The 20,079-nt window shown below is 38.7% G+C and overlaps 1 protein-coding gene across 3 annotated transcripts in view; it reads right to left on the minus strand.

Moving 5' to 3' along the window:
* Nucleotides 1-20,079, minus strand: part of LOC120852514 (dual specificity mitogen-activated protein kinase kinase 5) — a 263,024-nt gene that overhangs the window by 133,431 nt on the left and 109,514 nt on the right. For all 3 annotated transcript variants that reach the window (XM_040225792.1, XM_040225791.1, XM_040225793.1), the window contains one exon: nt 17,790-17,838. In XM_040225792.1, the coding sequence (XP_040081726.1) occupies nt 17,790-17,838 (49 nt within the window). The remainder of the gene's footprint in view (nt 1-17,789; nt 17,839-20,079) is intronic.

Genomic DNA, 20,079 nt, shown 5'->3' on the forward strand with positions numbered 1-20,079 from the left:
CTGACCCTGTGTGCTTAGCAGTGCCTGTCAAAGAAATGGTGCTTAATGAATCATCGAATAAACAAAATAAATGGGAGAAACATACACTATATGTACTGGAAGCTATTGCTCTGTAGAATCAGTAATGACAATGACTCTTACCCTAGAAAGTCAAGATGTGAATCATCTGATATATTAGATCAGATGCAAATTCATTATATGAATTCTACCAGCTTTGTAAGATTTCACCCTACAAAAGCAGAGGCTGATACTTGGCCAAAAACTCAAGGAGACTTCCACATAACTTCCTGAGCTCTTTCTCTGCACAGTTCCTTCCTCTCTAGGATTCTGCTCTATAAATTTCAGCCACTTCAGTCTTCTTGATTACCTCCAAGGCAGGCTCATTTGAAGTGCTTAGAGGATTATTAGGGGCTTCCCAGGTGCCACTAGTGGAAAAGAATCCACTTGCCAATCCAGCAGTCTAGAGACTCAGGTTTGATCCCTGAGTCAGGAAGATTCCCTGGAGGAGGGCATGGCAACCCATTCCAGTACTCTTGCCTGGAGAACCCCATGGACAGAGGAGCCTCGCGGGCTACCCTACATAGGGTCGCAGAGTCAGACAGGACTAAAGCGACTGAGCATACACGCATGTAGAGGATTATTAGAACTATCAGGAAGCTGGGAAAATGGCAGAACTTACAAATCGGATATCAGTGTCATGCCCCAGGCGGCTTTCTAGAAGAGCCTGTAACTAAATAAAAATCAGCCTCAAAGTGTCTTTTAAAATTAAATGTAAACTTACCATATAATCTTTGTGGTTGCATTCCTATTTTAACTTTAATAAAGTATGAAATATCAGTTAATTATTGACACTGATCATTCAGTATATATCAGTGGAAAATGGTTATTTCTTTTCAAAACTGATATGCATTAGGTGATCTGATTCATTGTGATTACAAATATTTAAAGAAAGATACATACCACCCCAGGTAGTTACTCAAGAGAAATGAAAACACAGAACCAAATAAAGACTTGTGTACAAACGGTATCATTATTCATAATAATCCCAAACTGGATACAATCCAAATATCACTCTACTAGTAAATGGATAAATTTCTAGAAACATACAAACTTCCAAGATTGAATCATGAAGAAATAGAAAATTGAAAGAGACCAAATACTAGTAAGGAGATTGAAACAGTAATGTTTAAACTTCCTACAAACAAAAGACCAGAACCAGATGGCTTCACTACTGAATTCTATACCAAACAGTCAAAGAAAAATGAATACCAATTCTTCTCAAACTCTTCAGAAAAATAGCATAAGAGGGAACACTTCCAAACTCATTTTGTGATGCCAGCATTACCCTGATGCCAAAAGCAGACAAAAATATCTGACTATTCAAAGGAGAAATAAAAGACAGTCTCTTAAATAAATAGTGTTTGAAAAAAATGCACAGCCACACTTTAAAAAATGAAACTGGACCATTATCTTACAACATACACAAAATTTCACTCAAAATGGGTTAAAGACTTGCACATAGGACCTCAAGGCATAAAAGCCCTTGAAGAAAGCAGAAGGGGTTAGTTCCTTGACATCAGTCTTCACAAAGATTTATTTTGGATTTGACATCAAAAGCAAAGGCAACAGGGACTTCCCTGGTAGGCCCATGGTAAACAAAATGTCTTGGAATGCAGGGGACATAGGTTCAACTCTTGGTCTGGGAAGATTCCACATGCTGTGGTGCAACTAAGCCTGTGTACACAACTGCTGAAGCCCACACGCCCTAAAGCCTGTGCTCCAGAACAAGAGAAGCCACCACAAGGAGAAGCCTGTGCACCGCAGAGAGTAGTCCTTGCTCACTGCAACTAGCGGAAAAGCCATGTGCTGCAACAAAGACCCATAGCAGCCAAAAAATTAAGTAAAAATAAAAAAGCAAAGGCAACAAAAGCCAAAAAAAAAAAACAAAAACCATACAAGTGGGACTACATCAAACTAAAAAGCTTTGCAGAGCAAGGGAAACCATCAACAAACTGGAAAAGCAACCAAATGAATAAGAGAAAATATTTGCAAATCATGTATCTGATTAAAGTCTGTCTATCTGCACGTGTGCTCAGTTGTGTCCAACTGTTTGTGATCCTTCAGACTGTGGAGTCCAGCAGACTCCTCTGTCTATGGGATTTTTCAGACAAGGACACTGGAACGGGTTGACAGTTCTTCCTCCAGGCGATCTTTCTGACCCAGGGATTGAACTCCTGTCTCCTGTCTCTTGCACTGCAGGTGTACTTTTTACCCTCTGAGCCACTGGGGAAGCCCCGTTTGATTAAGGGTTAACATCTAAAATATATAAAAAGTTCAGACAACCTAACAGAAAAAAAAAAAAAAGTCCACATGATTGAAAAACGAATAGAGGGTCTGAACAGACATTTTTCTAAACAAGACATACAGATGGCCAATAGGTACACAAAAAGGTACACATCTCTAACCATCAGAGAAAAGCAAATCTAAACCACAATAAGATAACACCTCACATCTGTTCAGATGGCTATTATCAAAAAGACAAGAAATAACAATTGGTGGCAAGGATGTGGAGAAAAGGGAACCCTGGTCATAGCTGATGGAAATGTAAATTGGTACATGGAAAATGGGCTTCCCTGGTGGCTCAGATGGTAGAGAATCTGCCTGAAGTGCAAGAGATGTGGGTTGGATCCCTGGGTCAGGAAGATCCTCTGGAGAAAGGAATGGCTACCTGCTTCAGTATTCTTTCTGGGTAATCCCATGGACAGAGGAGCCTGGTGGGCTACAGTCCATGGGGTCGCAAAGTGTAGGACAAAACTGAGTGACTGACACTTTCACTTTTACTATGGGAAACAGTATGGAGATTCCTCAAAGTATTACAAACAGAGCCACCATAACATCCACCAATTCTACCTCTGGGTATTCATTCAAAGGAAATAAAGTGCTCACCCCAAAAGGTCTCTACACCCCTATGTTCACCACACCATTACTTATAATAACTGAACAGGGAAACAACCTGAATGTTCATCAATAAAGAAAATGTGGTACATACAGTGTGGTGTATATGTGTACTAAACACAATGATGTATATATAATGAGATATTTTTTGGCCATAAAAACATCTTGTCATTTGAGTCCACATGAGTGGACCTCAAGGGCACTATGCTAACTGAAATAATCAGAAAAAGACAAATACCATGTGATCTCACTTATAAGCAGAATCTAACAACAACAACAATAGCAAAACAAACTCATAGATACAGAGAACAGACTGGTATTTGCTGAGGGGAGGGGGGGATTAGCGAGGAGGGCAAAATGAGTGAAGGGAGTCTAAAGTACAAACATCTGTTTTTAAAATAAGTATGTCACTGCTGCTGCTGCTGCTGCTGCTGCTGTGTCGCTTCAGTTGTGTCTGACTCTGTGCGACCCCATAGACGGCAGCCCACCAGGCTCCGCCATCCCTGGGATTCTCCAGGCAAGAACACTGGAGTGGGTTGCCATTTCCTTCTCCAATGCATGGAAGTGAAAAGTGAAAGTGAAGTCACTCAGTCGTGTCCGACTCTTAGCGACCCCATGGACTGTAGCCCACCAGGCTCCTCCGTCCATGGGAGTCTGCAGGCAAGAGTACTGGAGTGGGGTGCCATCGCCTTCTCCGATGTATGTCACAGGGATGTAATTTAATACACAGCGATTACATTTAATAATACTGTATTACACATTTTAAATTTGCTAAAAGAATAAACCATAAAAGTTCTCATCACAAGAAAAAAATTCTCTATGTATGGTAACAGATGTTAACTAGGCTTATTTTGGTGATCACTTCATAATATATACAAATATTAAATCATTATGTTGTACACCTGAAACTAATATAATGTATGTCAATTATACCTCAATTTTAAAAAGACATTTTTAAAAAAGGAATGAACTGCCGACATATCCATGCTACTAAATGTGTAAACCACAAAACGATTATACTAAATCAAAGAAGTGAGATAGAAAAGACTTCATGTTATATAAATCTATTTATGTAAAATGTCTAAAAAAGGCAAATCTACAAATTCAGAAAACAGGTTAGTGGTTTCTGGAGGCTGGGGCTAGGAACAGGAACTGAACGCAAATGGGCAAGTGGCTTCGTCTTTGGGATGATGGGAAATGTTCTCAAACGGATTACAGTGATGATAACACAATTCTCTATTTATTAAAAACTCCTCACACTTAAAATGGGTGAGTTTTATGATATGTAAGTTACATAACAACAAAGTGGTTTTAAAAATCAGCCCCAAAACACAATTATTTAACTTCTCCATAGTTTCCCAGGTGCTTTGTGATCCCTGTGGTCACCTTCTCACTCTATTTATAACAAATTATAAAACATGAGTTATTTACGCTAATCATATACCACATATCAATGGTAAAATGGTTATTCCTTCTCAAAACTAACACATTCTAGAAGACCTGATTGTGATTATAAGTATTTTTTAAAAGATACTAAATTTTAAATGTTGCTTTTGTGTATTTATTTCCCAAAATGACTAAGGCTATGTATACAAAATGTGAAAACAAATGGTCCAAACATGAAAATTTTGATCAACCAACCATAGTTGCCTCAATAACCTCTAGTATTCCTTTGACTGATTTTCAGGCTGGACTGACTCTTTTTTCTTTCCCCTTCACTGAATTGACCAAATTGACTGTGGAAATTGGTATCATGTTGAGACAAACCCATGTTGCCACCCATAACTGCCTCATGCAGGAAACGATATCCTATCCATGCTGCATCAATTAGCCATTAAACAACCCACATAAACAGCATCAAGCTGAAGCTCGATAATAAAGGCCCACAGGAGCATGTGCTTTCTGCAGCTCTTCACAAAAGGCTCCTCCGCCCACTGCCCAGCCCCCACCCGCAGCACAACCAGGGGTCAGAGCGGGAGACAACCCTCCATAGGAAATGACTGGGTACTGAGGGGGCTGTTCAAAACAGATAAATAAAATCTCTTTCTCAGAACTATGACTGGAGTAATCCAATGCACTTTATATAGGGTTCTATACATCAATTTTAAGTTTAGTTTCAAAGAAAATCACTTTGCATACGTGACTCTATGCTTTCTCTTTTCAGAAAAGGAAATTCATGCAAACTGAGGATTCTCTTTTTGCTGTGATCTATTCACATCAGGTTCTGGTGATGCATCTGACTTCTGCTCCCTTCTGGTCTCCATTGTGTCTTATAGTTAAAATGTTTAGTTTGCTCTGTGCTTTCATGTGGAAGTCTCACTGAACGCTTTTAGAAACGGGCACCATGCAATCCTTAAGGAAACATGAGCTCAGTTTCAAAATACAGCATGTGGTTCTCTTGTGGGATGATAATGGAAGCAGAAATAAACTTCTCTTCAATTTTTTCCCTCTATAAAGCAATTACAATATTTTGCTTGAATGCCACGAAACCACTCAGTTTACCAGGAGCTGGAGGACACATTACAGGTCTTCACTCCTAGTAAGCTCTCGTAACGCTATGCCAGTGTGCTTCAGCAACCTTCTTTCATTATGTTATTATGTTTAATTGTCTTATGAAAAGACAACTAATATATCTATCTAGTTATTTCTTGGGGACTGCATTCTAATGAATGAGAACAGCAGGTACAATTAAATATAGACTATGATGACACTCTGCGTTACAAATGCATCTGTGCACAACAGGAACACACTTAAGAGAAAACCGCAATGCGATATAAAAGGTATTCTAATCATTCCATCACACAGTAAAGGGTAGGCCATCCAAATATTCTTGGAAAAGCCTTAAATAAAATTAAGCAGCATAATTAGCCATCCTAAATGGAAGCTATTATCTAGAGTCTCATGATTCAGTCTGAATGGAAGCAACAAACATTGGTTTTCTCTCTTTATATATGATGAAGGCAGGAGACACGTGGCATTTATAAGACTAATACCAGAGACAAAAAGGCTTAGGCCTCTCAATTCTGCCTTCCTTTTAGTAGTAAGTAAAACACAGTGGATCTTAGATCCACCCAGCAACATTCTCTGGTTGATGCATGGGAAATACCAGGTATGGAGGAACAGGTTTCTGGGAGTCAGAAGGGAACTATATTCTGCCCCCAGCTCTTAACTACCTACTTCCCACGAATCTAAGATACTTCAAGACATAAGATTCCTATGATTACAAAATCTTTTCTGTGAAGAAGGAAAGGAAGCAACAGAATACCACATAAATAAATTATAAGATACATTTTGATTATAGACTTGACTTGGAGTAGCATGTCCAGAAGACCAACTGTGGTAAATTATTCTAAAGCATAACAAAAATTAGGGCAGATTCTACTTCTCTGCTGCTGCTGCTAAGTTGCTTCAGTTGTGTCCGACTCTGTGCGGCCCCAGAGACGGCAGCCCACCAGGCTCCCCCATCCCTGGGATTCTCCAGGCAAGAACACTGGAATGGGTTGCCATTTCCTTCTCCAATGCATGAAAGTGAAAAGTGAAAGTGAAGTTGCTCAGTCGTGTCCAACTCTGTGTGACCCCATGGACCGCAGCCTACCAGGCTCCTCCGTCCATGGGATTTTCCAGGCAAGAGTACTGGAGTGGGGTGCCATCGCCTTCTCTAATACTTCTCTGGCATTTGCTATATGCCAAGCACTGGGCTAAATGCATTTATCATCATATGTATTCTGCAGCTTATTTAATTCTCATCATAACCCTTGAGATAGGTTATTATTAACCCCATTTTATAGGTGAGTAAATTGAGACTCAAGTTAGTGAAATTACTTGCTCAAAGCCATACAACTAGAGTTTACAATCCTAACTCTTAAACCCTAGCAAAGAGCATTATGCTTATGAGATAAATATCATCTGAATTTGTGGGCCAGGTTACTATCCCAGTTTTGGCCTTGAATAGCTGTGTTGATCTTTAGCATATGCTTACTTTAGATTTTTTCACTTATCACATAAAGTAGATACAGGAGAGAAGATTGAAGAAGGTTCTAACTATTCTCTCGCTTAACCTCTTGCTGCTTGTCTTGATAAGCAGTAATTTGAACTATAACATAGCTATTATGTGCCAGACAGAGTCCTATGATCTCAAAGAGGTTAAAACTGATCCAAGGTCACATAGTTGAGTTGTATTAAGAAGCTGAAGCAGAAGTTAAATCTTGATCTGACCCTAAATCTAGAGCTACCAAGCAATTATCACTTTTCTCCTGATTCAGTTATTTATCCTTTTTAAGCTTCAGTTTCTTCATCTGATAATGGGAAGACAATGACACCTTCCTTGCAAGGTTATAAAGAAGCTTAAATAAAATGATACACACAAAAGATCTAATACAACAGTACAAATACGGCACTCAAAAAATAATATCAGTGATAGTAATAATTACTGCATCCAATGGAGAAGAAATTTAATTCACCAATAGCAAAAGAATGGATTTAATTTCCATGGTGCTGATCACCTTAAATCATGCCTTTGGAGAAAGGGATAGCCATGGAGGTTTAACTGCTAAACATTCTTGGCAGAATATTCTATCTTACTTTAGTAACAGAGAGAGGAACAAAGGATGACTTCCAATTAAGCTACACTACAGAAAATTCCAGGAGAAAAAAATTAATCCCAGAAAACTGTGATTCAATTTATTCACCTAACAAACATACACTGGCACACAATCAGTGTTACAAACGCACTGGGGCCTCCAACTCTCCACCAGTAGGAACTACCTAGCACACAGCTGTTCTCCCTCTCCCTCTGAAGAAACCCTAAACTCACAGTTAGATTAAAGGACAAAGCTGTGATCAGGGCTTAGTCACTCAAACATGCAACAGCCCACAGAGGGCCTCATGTTGGCTTGTTGAACAGCGGCTCACCATTAAGGTGAGGGGCATATATTTGGGTGCCATAAAGAACTGTGAGTCAAACACACAACGACAACGTAATCTACTTTAAATCGCAATCCCCAGCCAGGCAGAAGCATCGTGCTGTTAAGTCACTTCAGTTGTGTCTGACTCTGTGCGACCCCAAAGACGGGAGCTCACCAGGCTCCCCCGTCCCTGGGATTCTGAACACTGGAGTGGGTTGCCATTTCCTTCTTAGGGGAAGTATTTACAGGGGACTAAATACCCTCTCAGACTATTCGTAATCCCTGCCTGTATTGAACATGACTTCTCTTCCCTAAGGTTTTCACTGATACTCATTTTCAGAAAGAAGGGAAAGTGGCTTGCATGACAATCTCCCTGGGTCCTCACCGTCTTAGAAATGTCCTAAAAGGGATGGCTCTGTCTATGATAAATCCCATCACAGATGCATGGGTGACAGAAAAACTAAGTCCACAATATCAGTCCTCTCTGATTAAGTATACCACCCCAACACAGACAATCATAGAACAACCACATATTCTTTCTTATTATGCTTTTTGAGGTAACTGTAGACTCGTATGCAGTTATAAATAAAAGAATACAGACATTCTGTATACCCTCTACCCATTTCCTCCCAATGGTGACATCTTGAAAATCTATAGTACAATATCACAAATGAGATATTGACACTGATGCCGTCAGGACATAGAATGTGCCCATCACCACTATTTTACTGCCACACCACCTCCTTCCTACCCCTGCATCCTCTCATTAGCCTCTAGAAACCACTAACCTACTCTCCATTTCTGTAATTTTGTCATTTCAAGAATTTTATAAAAATGGAGTCACGCAGTATGTAATCTTTTGTGACTAGGTTTTTTTTTTTTTTACTCATCATCATTCTCTGGAGATTCATCCAGGTTATGTATATCCAAAGCTCATTCCTTTTTACTGCTGAGTAATAGTACATGGTGGGAACGGAGCACAGCTTGTTTAACCATGCATTCGTAAATGATGTCAGGGCTGTTTCTAGTTTTTGGCTGTTATGAACAAAGCTACTATAAATATTTGTGTACAGCTTCTTGTGTGAACATAAGTCTTCATTTCTCTGGGATAAATGCCCAGGAGTGCAAATGCTGGGTCATATGGTAGATTTTTCAAAAATGTCAAATTGTTTTCCAGCAGGGCTGCTTCATTATACATTCCTATCAGCAATGTATTAGTGATCTAATTTCTCTGCATCCTTGCCAGCATTTGATGTTATCGCTATTTTTAAAATTTTAGCCATTCTGGCAGGTGTGTAGTAGTACCTTGCTGTGGCTTTAATTTGCATTGTCTTAACAGCTAATGATGCTGAAATCCTCTCCTGTGCTTATTTGCCATTTGTATATCCTCTTCAGTGGAATGTTTCTTCAAATATTTTATTTTATATTGGGATTGTTTGTGGGAGTGCTGTTGAGTTTTGATAGTTTTTTATATACCCTAGACATACAATCTTTAAAAAAAACACTTTTAAGTAATGCTATATGGGGTTTCCTGTTTTGAAAGTCATTTAGAAATACAGAAATTTCTAGTGATTACTCAAGGGAAAGAGAATGAATGAGCAAACTGGGGAAGGAGGCTTAATTTTTAGAGATGCTCATTTGTGTGGCAAGTAACAGATATTTGCCAGGTTATATATATCCAACATAAAACCAACAACCCAGAGTCACTGGACTAGTTTGTTTGCCTCAGTTAATGGGCTAAAGCTTTTTTTTTCCCTCCAAAAACACAAGTGCTCATAAGTTACAATCTACTACATCACTGGCATATGATTAATGTATACATTTAAAGGATACTATTTAAAGGATTTGAATAGGAGCCTAGATATAACTGTGCTCCCACTATGAGCACTTGCTTAACATAAACGCCTCCTTCCAGACACATTTGATTAAGCAGTCACAAAGCCCAGGGAAGGAGCCCGTGCATGCCAGTCCTCTCATCATCACGTACTACAACATAAAACTAACTGGGGACGGTTTCTTTTAAAATGTCTTGGGTTGTTCAAACTAGTCTTTTTAAAACCTGTGTTTGGTCCTCTAGATAGCAAAAATAAAACTCACCTATGGGTAAGCACCAACTGTGTAAAACTCTGCAAAAGAGGTTATGAAAATCTGTGTATGTTACATTTCTTCATACAATACTTAAAGTTAACCAGGTGAGTTTCCTATTGATAGTAATGTTTTCCAACAATCCTTTCCCTAAAGAATCCAGCAAATGATCATTCCTTTTTCCCATCACAATTCCCAACTTTTAAACACACTAAGGTATTCTTTTAACACTACCACCTTGACATCAAAGTTCATTTCCTAAGGAATTCAGAGATTTTACTTCTACCAGTTCATTCCTTTTCTTTCATTTAATAAGATATAATAAAAATAACTTGGAATATAACATAAATATTCTTATAACACTCTAAGTTTTAAAATTTACACTGATCTCACTTAAAAGGTATTAGCAAATATACATAACATTCACCTGCCTACACTCTTCTATGTCATTAGCCTCCAATTCTCTTACACATTCCTTCCTTAAAAAGGGTGCCCTTGAGAGGGACCTTCTTGTACATTCTGGTGGCAACTTTTTGTGGATCTACAATTATTTCAAAATAAAAAGATTTAAAAAAAAGAATTCCTTTGTTTTCCACCTAAGTTGTGGCTCTATATGTCCCTTCTGTAACTTTTTGTTCACGATAATATTTTATTTTCCATATACTTTACAGTTTAAAAACTTTTTTTCCCATAAAGACTTTATCTTTTGATTTGATTCCATCAGTTTGATTTAGAAAGCAACCATATTCTTAGATAAGCCACAGTGCTTTAATTTTCAATTATTTGTTTGCATTTAAGCCTCTTTAGTTCTAAAATATTTATTTCCTAGAGTTTCCCATTTTGAAGGAACACAAAATAGTTTGTACACATTAAGTACTTAGAACAGGGCCTGGTACAGAGTAAGCACCTAATTAATATTCATTATTGTTATTATTACTATTATTAAAATTTTCATAGAAAAATCTACTATCAGGGATTTTCATTTGTTTTTCTTACAAAGCAAAGGACTTGCTTTGTACCTTGTTAAGATATCATATTTCCTTCTGTTACAAAGCAAAGAATCCAGAATCCTGGTGCTTGTCGGAACCTGAATGATCATCCGGCCATTCTTTCATCATCTATATGAGGAAATTGACGCCTAGAGAGCAGGAGTCACCTGCTGTTCCAGGGTCATACAATGAGGCAATCGGTCAGCAGGACTGGATTGGGAATTTACATAAAACCTATTCCCTCTTAGAAATTGAACTTTAAAAACTGCCCAAGTCAGGCCAATTCAGTGGTGCACATATCTGAGGGGGAAAAAATGGGTTAACTAAGGAAAGAAAAATCTGTTCAATTTCCAGATGTTCTAAATTGTTGACCAAGGACAATAGCAACTTTCTTCTCTTTTCCCCTCTGCTTCCTTTCTTTTGCCACCCCCTCTCTTTCTGACATTGCAAACCGTGAGAGTTTCTTTTTTTTTTTTTCCCAAGCTAGTGAGTTGCTAGACCAAACCTAGGTAGGATTTTTCAGGCATCACAAGATATGGTAATAAAGCCAGAATCAACCAGACCCCTTGAAAGAATGGTCTGTCTCTTTAGGCAAGGAAACCTCTTTCTAAAGTAGAAATTCCGCTGCACTGCTAAGAACTAAGAGAGTGCCTTTTTTCTCTTCCTTTTTTTAAAGAAAGTTTGATTTACTGAGGTATTGGGTTGGTCCAATATAATTTACAGGAAAATTCATCCTCTCTAGAGGTGTAAGTTTAAGTGTTCTAACAAACGTGTACAGTCATATAACCATCACCAAAATCAAGATACAGAACATTTGCAACATCTCCCCAAACTCCCTCACAGCTCTATAGTCAACTCTTCCTCTGCCCTTGGGCAACCACCAATGTGTTTTGCATCCTTCTAGTTTTGCCTTTTCCAGAATGTCATGGAAGTGGAATGACACAATAGGTAGCCCTTTATGTCTGGCTTCTTTCACTTAGCATAAGGAAGTCAGGATGCATCTGTGTCACTGCGTGAATCAGCAGTTTCTTCCCTATTATTGTTGAGTAGTATTCCATGTAGGGATGTACCACAGTCTATTTATTCACCAGCTAAAAGACACTTAAGTCATTTAAGACACTAAAAGTCATTTCCAGTTTGGAGCTATTATACATAAAGCCATATGGCATGGGACTGCCAAATTACTTTGGAGGTCATTATCAAACTGCTTTCCAAAGTGGCTGGACCATTTCATACTCCTACCAGCAATGTATGAGAGTCCAGTTGCTCTGTATTCTTTGTCAGCACTTGGCATTACCAGTTTTTTCCTTAATTTTAAAGAAAGTCTCTCTTTTAGCAGGAAAAAAATGTGGCAGGCAACATTTTTATCACATTGAGCTATTGTTGAAAGTTGAAGCAACTTTAGCTCCTCTCTTCCTCTTAAAATCCCTAAGTAACCCACCAGGAAATTCTAACTCTACATTTATATATATGTTCAGAACCTGATCACTTCTCCACATCTTCACAACTGAGTCTCTATAACTCACCTGGTTACTTTGACACTGCCTAACAGCTGATGGCACCCTCTCCCATGTCCTCAGTGTGACACACTGACCTCCCTGCTGTTCCATGAACACAGTATGCACATCCCACTGGTATCTTCTGCTCTGTTCTCCCATATACCTTCCCGGCTAGTAACTCTCTTCCTTTAAGCCTTTGCTTCAGTCTCATCTCTGTGAGGCCTACCTGATGAACACTGCAACCCATCTTTTGCCTCCCCTAAGTTTGATCTACTTTTTCTTTATATTAGTAACTACCCTCTAACATACTCTGTATTTATTTTTTTATTATGTTCATTATTTATGGATGGCTTCCCAACCTAGAATATAAGTTCCATGAGTGTCAGAATCTTTTGTTTTATGTAAATCAATATATTCCAACTACACAGACAAGTGCCTAGAACACAGCTGAGATAAAAAGTTGCTCAATGAACAAACTAAAAACATTGGCTTTGGAGAAACAGACATAGAGGCCAGACTTATGGACATGGGGAAAGGGAAGGAGAGGGTGAGATGTATGGAGAGAGGAACATGGAAACATATATTATCATATGTAAAATAGACAGCCAATGGGAATTTGCCCTATGGCTCAGGAAACTCAAATGGGCTTTGTATCAACCTAGAGGGGTGGGATGGGGAGGGAGATGGGAGGGAGGCTCAAGAGGGAGAGGACATATATATATCTATGGCTGATTCATGTTGAGGTTTGACAGAAAACAGCAAAATTCTGTAAAGCAATTATCCTTCAATAAAAATAATTTAAAAAAAAATTGGCTTTGGTGTCTATGACAACACCAATTGGAAGATAAGTATTGAGGCCAGATTTATAAAAAAATAATAAAAAGGGTAGAAAATAAAATTTCTAACATGTATATTGAAACCATGAGACTTAGTTTCTCCAAACAAATCTATTTGGGCAGCACTCACCTTCAGAGTAATACAACTATATATATATATATGTAAAATATTAAAAAGCTCTCCTATTAGAGAAAATTAATAAAAATAACCAGGATTGTATATACAAAAAATACCCTGGGACACCACCTATCTAGGCTTTTTTCTTTCTATAAACTTCTCCATCTGTGTAAGACTGCCCCAGCCTGACTGCCAATTTTATTTTCTTAATCCAAGTTTTGTTCTCATTACCGTTCCATTTCTATTTTTTATCCTCAGGGAAAGAGAGAGCAGTTACTGCCAGGGCATTCTCACATCTTCCAAAGAAATGGCACAGGTGTTAATCTTGTATTTATGTTTGATGTGGGTAATGATGGCTGTGACTGGAGCTGTAGGTTTATTAATATGCACGGCTCTCACCTCATTAGTGGCGATGTATGTTTTGAAGTTAAGCTGCAATATTTGCTGTAATGTTGGATCTGGCCTAACAGACTTTCTCACTGTTCATTTTCTTTGTTTTTACTCAGTCAGTACATGCTATACTTATAGGGCTCACACAAATGCTTTTTAATAAAGACAATTTTTTCCACAGTAGTTAATCTTGGTGGAAGTTTCAAACAGTTTTAGTAATTATGTCTTCATGTGATATCACATGCTTTTCTTGAAGAAAAGATTTTCATAATTTTTGACCTAGTAATACAAAGTAGAATAAACTCTCTCCCTGGGTTGATTTGGAAATGAGATAAGCTTATTAACAGGATAAAGTGGTTAATTCTAATAATAGTTATTATGTAATTAAAACATACCTACACTATTAATATCTGATAGTTTATAAAAACTTTCATATATATCACGTCAACTAGATTGTGAAAAGAACAAAATAAACATCAGTAAAACCTGACTGAATATAATATATGATGATCCCCTATGGGTTGGTGGGATCTTATACACTTCAATTCCTAAAAAAATTTCCACTTTACACAATACACAAATAAACTGACCTGCACCAGACTAACAAGGCCCACAGGACGGAGGGGTGGTCTGTCACTCTGCTGCTCAGGCTTCGTCCTGCTCTATAGTCCTCATGGGGTTTTGCTCTATAGGAAAGGCTCAATTTTCAACAGCTTGTCTGGAAGCCATTAACTATCTTTTATAATATAAATTCCACAATATATTATATACTTCTATATGCATCATTTTTTTTAACAGTCACAAATCCAGGACCACTATACTTCAGGGAAGCCACTCAAATGTGAGAGACAGCTTGTCCTCTTACTGAATACATATCCATTTCTTAATCTTCTGAAATTTGTGTTCCTGAGTATAAGGATCCTGGCTTTCAGGGACAGGTACTCAGACAAGACAAAGGAAAGGAGGCTTAGCCCACTCATTAGTGTTTGTCTTTCCCTGTCTTCATTTCGCTCTGTCTTCTCACAGCGCTTGTACCAGGATCCCTTGCAGCCCCCGCCAGAGAAGGACCACGGTCTTTGATTTGACAGCATGAAACATATTCAGCTAGAACTCCCCTCACCATTCATTTCGAGAAAGCAAAAACAAGGATATGTGCTTTTAAGAAGGTACAGCAATAAGCCTGTACAGCATAAGTGTATAAGAAAAGTATATTACCTATTTAATTGCCTTAGCTGAACTTAAAAGCTCTGATCTTTAATTGCCTGATTGAACTGATCTAGAAAGCTACAATTTTTTAATCAAGGAGAAAATTAAATAGCTTTTTGGTAAATATAAAGGCATCTTTAATCTTATTTTTATGAAATCCAAGTTATTAAATATGGACAAAACCTCTAAAATATTAAGTTAACAACTACTCAATCTAGAGTAAATTTCTCATTACAAAGCTTTACAAAAGTCTCCAGGGACACTTGGCTTCTTCCACTCTCCAATAAAAAACATGTACTTTTAAATCCAGAAGGTAAAATTTCCACAAATAACAAGGAAACTCAAAAGCTAAACATACATATTTAATAAGGTAAACTACAACAGCACACTGTTTCTATAGCTGAATACCCATAATTACTGGGGAATAACTGTCCATCTGCACTGTAATTCATCAGTCTTTGCATCGAGAGAGACACAGACGCACATTCACTTACTGGTACTTATTTAACACTGAATATATACAGATTACTATATAAAATAGATAACCAACAAGAAACCACTCTATAGCACAGGCAACTATACTCAATATTTTGTAATAACCTATAAGGGAAAAGAATCTGTATATCTTTGTACAAATCTGTGTATATTTGTGTAAAATCTGTGTATGAATGAATCATCTTGCTGTATCCTACACAACATCGTATACCTGAACATTGAACACAACACACTGGATACCTGAACACAACACTGTAAATCAACTGTACTTCAGTTAAACAAATAAATTTTTAAAATGGAAATTCCTTGAGAGGGTTAGTTGGCTCACTACCAAAATCCCCACTCAGCCTCTCCCCGATAACCTTAACCCAGAACCAGTGGCATCTTACAGTGGTTACTCTCTGTGCTGGACTGGTGAGCACAGACTGAAAAGAGACGTACAGGCTTAGGATTCCTTTTTGAAACCTCTATGACCTTAATCAGTCAAACCACGAATGCCCTCATACGTCACTGATCAAAGAACACTTCTCAACCCAAACTGCATCCAGAGCTGGGGAGAAGGACCTACCAGCCTCTGAGAGGCTCTGGTCAGCCACACTTGCCCACAGTGACTACAGGGTGGTTGAACACGACTCTAACCAACACTTCAGTCTTTATTTTTAGATCCAGACATAAATCCATTAGAAAATGTCTATCAAGACACCATTTCAAATGAAAAATTCCATTATTCCTCCAGACAAAAAGTGAAGCTAAAACCAATGGTTTTAAAGAAGAAAAACAAAGATGACTGCAGAATAACTGAACAGCATTTCCCTATCTACTATAGTTTATAGTGCTACTAAGAGTCCTCACAGAAAGTTATTGTTAGTGAGAATTCCCTGTAAGCCAGAATTATGTTGTGTGCCCGGAGTACAGGATGAGCCTAAGGGTCACTTTAATAATAACATTTGTATTTCCATGGCAAAGGCCTTTAAACGAAGGTTCTGCTGCTGAGCATTGATGACTTCCTTGAGTTCCTTTGTCAAAAGGATAGCAGATGTTCATAAAAATCAATAAAATGACAAGAATTGACCACTATGCTAACTCCTATTAAAATGTTTACAACCACTTTATGGGTTGGCAAGTGTGGGGCAGTAGGAGTACAGGGGAGAAATATAAGTCGTATTACATTAAAGATTGTTCTCTTTTAATCCTGGGGGAGAAAATGCTCCACTTTTTCTCACCCACCAGATGTATTCACATGTTTATATATTCCCAGGAAGAATAATACTGACACATTTAGTTAACTCTCTATACATATAACTTTTGTACCAACTATACACTCAGAAATAGAGTGGACTGGCTTTAAAGAAAAACTTGGTTTATGATTCCATTTAATCAGCATGAACACCTTCAAGAACTGAACTGAAAGTTTTGCATGTCAATATCTACATACCCTCTTCAAAAGAGGAAGGAGAATTTAAACAAAAATTTGGAATCACTAGGATATTAAAACTACAACCACAACCACAACAGAAAACCCTTAGTGACAGATGTGATGCTACAACTGAAGGCATCAGTTGTTTTCTCTCTCATAGCTTATACCTTAAAAACAAACAAAACTTCCCCTTAATCACATCTAATGTGTATGCTGTTGCCTTCTCCAAATGTGCATAAACCTAGGCTGAACAGATGTGTAAACTTAAACAGTAGTTACTAACATTAGGCCAACTTGCAGTCGCTTTTTTATAGTCTGTTTCTCACTTAATAATTTGCTCCAAATGAATTCAGACATTTTGGGAATATTAACAAGTGCAAAAGGAGGTTCCTTTTGCAACATTCACATTTACCAGTTACCTGGTAATTCTTTTCATGTATTCTGTTAATAGACTTCGGAGACTGATTGCTGATGCATTCACCAATTCCTTAACGTTTCACTTTCAAGGTCTGTGAAGCTGCCTCTTAAGAAACAGTGCATGAGGGTATTTGAAATGTTAACAAAAGGAAGGGAGGCAACTGGTAGAAAGTGAAGGTTTTTCATTAACTAGAGTCAAGAAAAATAAGATCCTGTCATTGCCAAATACTGTGAAATACCATTTTATGTGTTTCGTAAACATTATTCACAAAAATATAATACCAAGTATATAATCTATATCAGAGCTGTTAAGGAATAAAATTTTTTTAAAATAACATTTATGAAGGAGCCATCTTACTATCAAATGTATCACCTGGCTTAAATATGAGATCATCTAATTCACTTTAAAAATCAAGGTTTCCAGAGAGTTCCCCACCCTACCCCCAAATAAGTCAGAGCTCATAAGCTCAGTACATACCTCTATGTAAAATCTTTAAACTCCACAAATAAGTAAGGCCTTTAACAACCTAAATTTAAGAAAGACAAAACGGGTCAATGATGGTTTTTATGAGGAATTTTCCACATTTAAACACACAGTCATATCAACCATAATTTCTTCCTTCAAAAGTCTGCTAACCAACAAGCATTTATTGAACACCTTCCATGCTGGGCACTGTGGGGATACTGAATGTACAAGCTACAGGTTCCTTCATTTAATAAGCTCACAATGTTCTGAGGATAAGGTATGAAAGAAATGAGTATGTGTGCACATCCCTGGTGGCTCAGACGGTAAAGCGTCTGTCTACAATGCAGGAGACCCGGGTTCGATCCCTGGGTTGGGAAGATCCCCTGGAGAAGGAAATGGCAATCCACTCCAGGACTATTGCCTGGAAAATCCCATGGACAGAGGAGCCTGGTAGGCTACAGCCCATGGGGTCGCAAAGAGTCGGACACGACTGAGCGACTTCACTTCACTTCAAAGTGACTTGAAGTCCAGTTACACCAAAGTTCTCAGTGGTAGTGTCCGGGGTGGGGAAGGACAGGGACAGGAAAAAGGGACAAAGAGTCTCACTTATTTTCTATACTTCTGCATATGAAAAAAATTAAGTCACGACATTTGTGACCCAGGAGAGACATTCCTTTTCAAATTTACTTTTAATTGAAGGATAATTGCTTTTATAGTATTGTGTTGGTTTCTGCCAAACATCAACATGAATCAGCCGTAGGTATACCTATGTCCTCTCCCTCTTGAGTCTCCCTCCCACCAAGGAGAGACATTTTAAAAAACTTAACTAATGAAGGCAACGGATGGAGTAAAAGCTGCTTCCGCTGACAATAGTCAGGAGGGCTTTATTGAAGTGCAGATTCCACTGATGTGTGGGAAAGTGGAAAAAAGCATTCAGGCCAAGGTAAAAATATATGATCAGAGTGTTGGGGCAGTGTAGTTTTCAAAAACATCGAGGTCATGGACGACAAAGAAACACTGAGACACTGTTCTAGATTAACAGAGACTAAAGAGACATGACAACTATTATAATGTATATCCTAGACTGGGTGCTGGACCAGAAAACTTTTTCTTTTGGTCTGCTGCTGCTGCTAAGTCGCTTCAGTCGTGTCTGACTCTGTGCAACCCCAAAGACGGCAGCCCACCAGGCTCCCCCGTCCCGGGGATTCTCCAGGCAAGAACACTGGAGTGGGTTGCCATTTCCTTCTCCAATGCATGAAAGTGAAAAGTGAAAGTGAAGTCGCTCAGTCGTGTCCGACTCTTAGTGACCCCATGGACTGCAGCCCACCAGGCCCCTCCGTCCATGGGATTTTCTAGGCAAGAGTACTGGAGTGGGGTGCCATTGCCTTCTCCGGTCTTTTGGTCTATAAAGGGTATTATTAGACAACTGGCAAAACCTGAATAAAGACTGTTGATTAGGTAATAATGATGTATCAAGGCTAATTTTCGGATTTTGATCAGTATATAGAGGTGATATAAGAGAATACACTTGTTCTTAAAAAAACACACCTGGAGTATTTAGGAGTAAAAGGTCATGATACGTACAGCTTATTCTCAAATGTTTCAGGAAAATAATCTATACAGGGGCCTCCCTGGTGGTCCAGTGGTTATGAATTCACCTATCAATGCAGAGGACACAGATTCAATGCCTGGTCTCGGAAGATCCCATGTGCTGCAAGGCAACTAAGCCTGTGCGCCAAGCTGTGAGCCCATGTGTCCCAACTATTGAAGCCCGTGTACCCTAGAGCCTGTGCTCCACGAAACGAAAAGCCACCGCAATGAGAAGCCTGAGCGCCACAACTAGAGAACAGCCCCCACTTGATGAAACTAGAGAAAATCTGAGCACAGCAGCAAAGACCTGCTGCTGCTGCTGCTGCTGCTAAGTCGCTCAGTCGTGTCCGACTCTACAACCCCATGGACAGCAGCCCACCAGGCTCCCCCGTCCCTGGGATTCTCCAAGCAAGAACACTGGAGTGGGTTGCCATTTCCTTCTCCAATGCATGAAAGTGAAAAGTGAAAGTGAGGTCGCTCAGTCGTGTCTGACTCTGTGCGACCCCATGGACAGCAGCCCACCAGGCTCCTCTGTCCACGGAATTCTCTAGGTAAGAATACTGGAGTGTGTTGCCATTTCCTTCTCCGAATAAAGACCTAGCATAACCAAAAATAAAAATAAATGATAAAACATTTTTAAAATGTGTGTGTGTATGTATATGTATGTGTGTGTGTGTGTGTGTGTGCACGCACATGTGTGCGCTCTTAGTAG

The sequence above is a fragment of the Oryx dammah genome, unplaced genomic scaffold (assembly GCF_014754425.2).
Source record: "Oryx dammah isolate SB20612 unplaced genomic scaffold, SCBI_Odam_1.1 HiC_scaffold_26, whole genome shotgun sequence".
Classification (NCBI taxonomy): Eukaryota; Metazoa; Chordata; class Mammalia; order Artiodactyla; family Bovidae; genus Oryx; species Oryx dammah.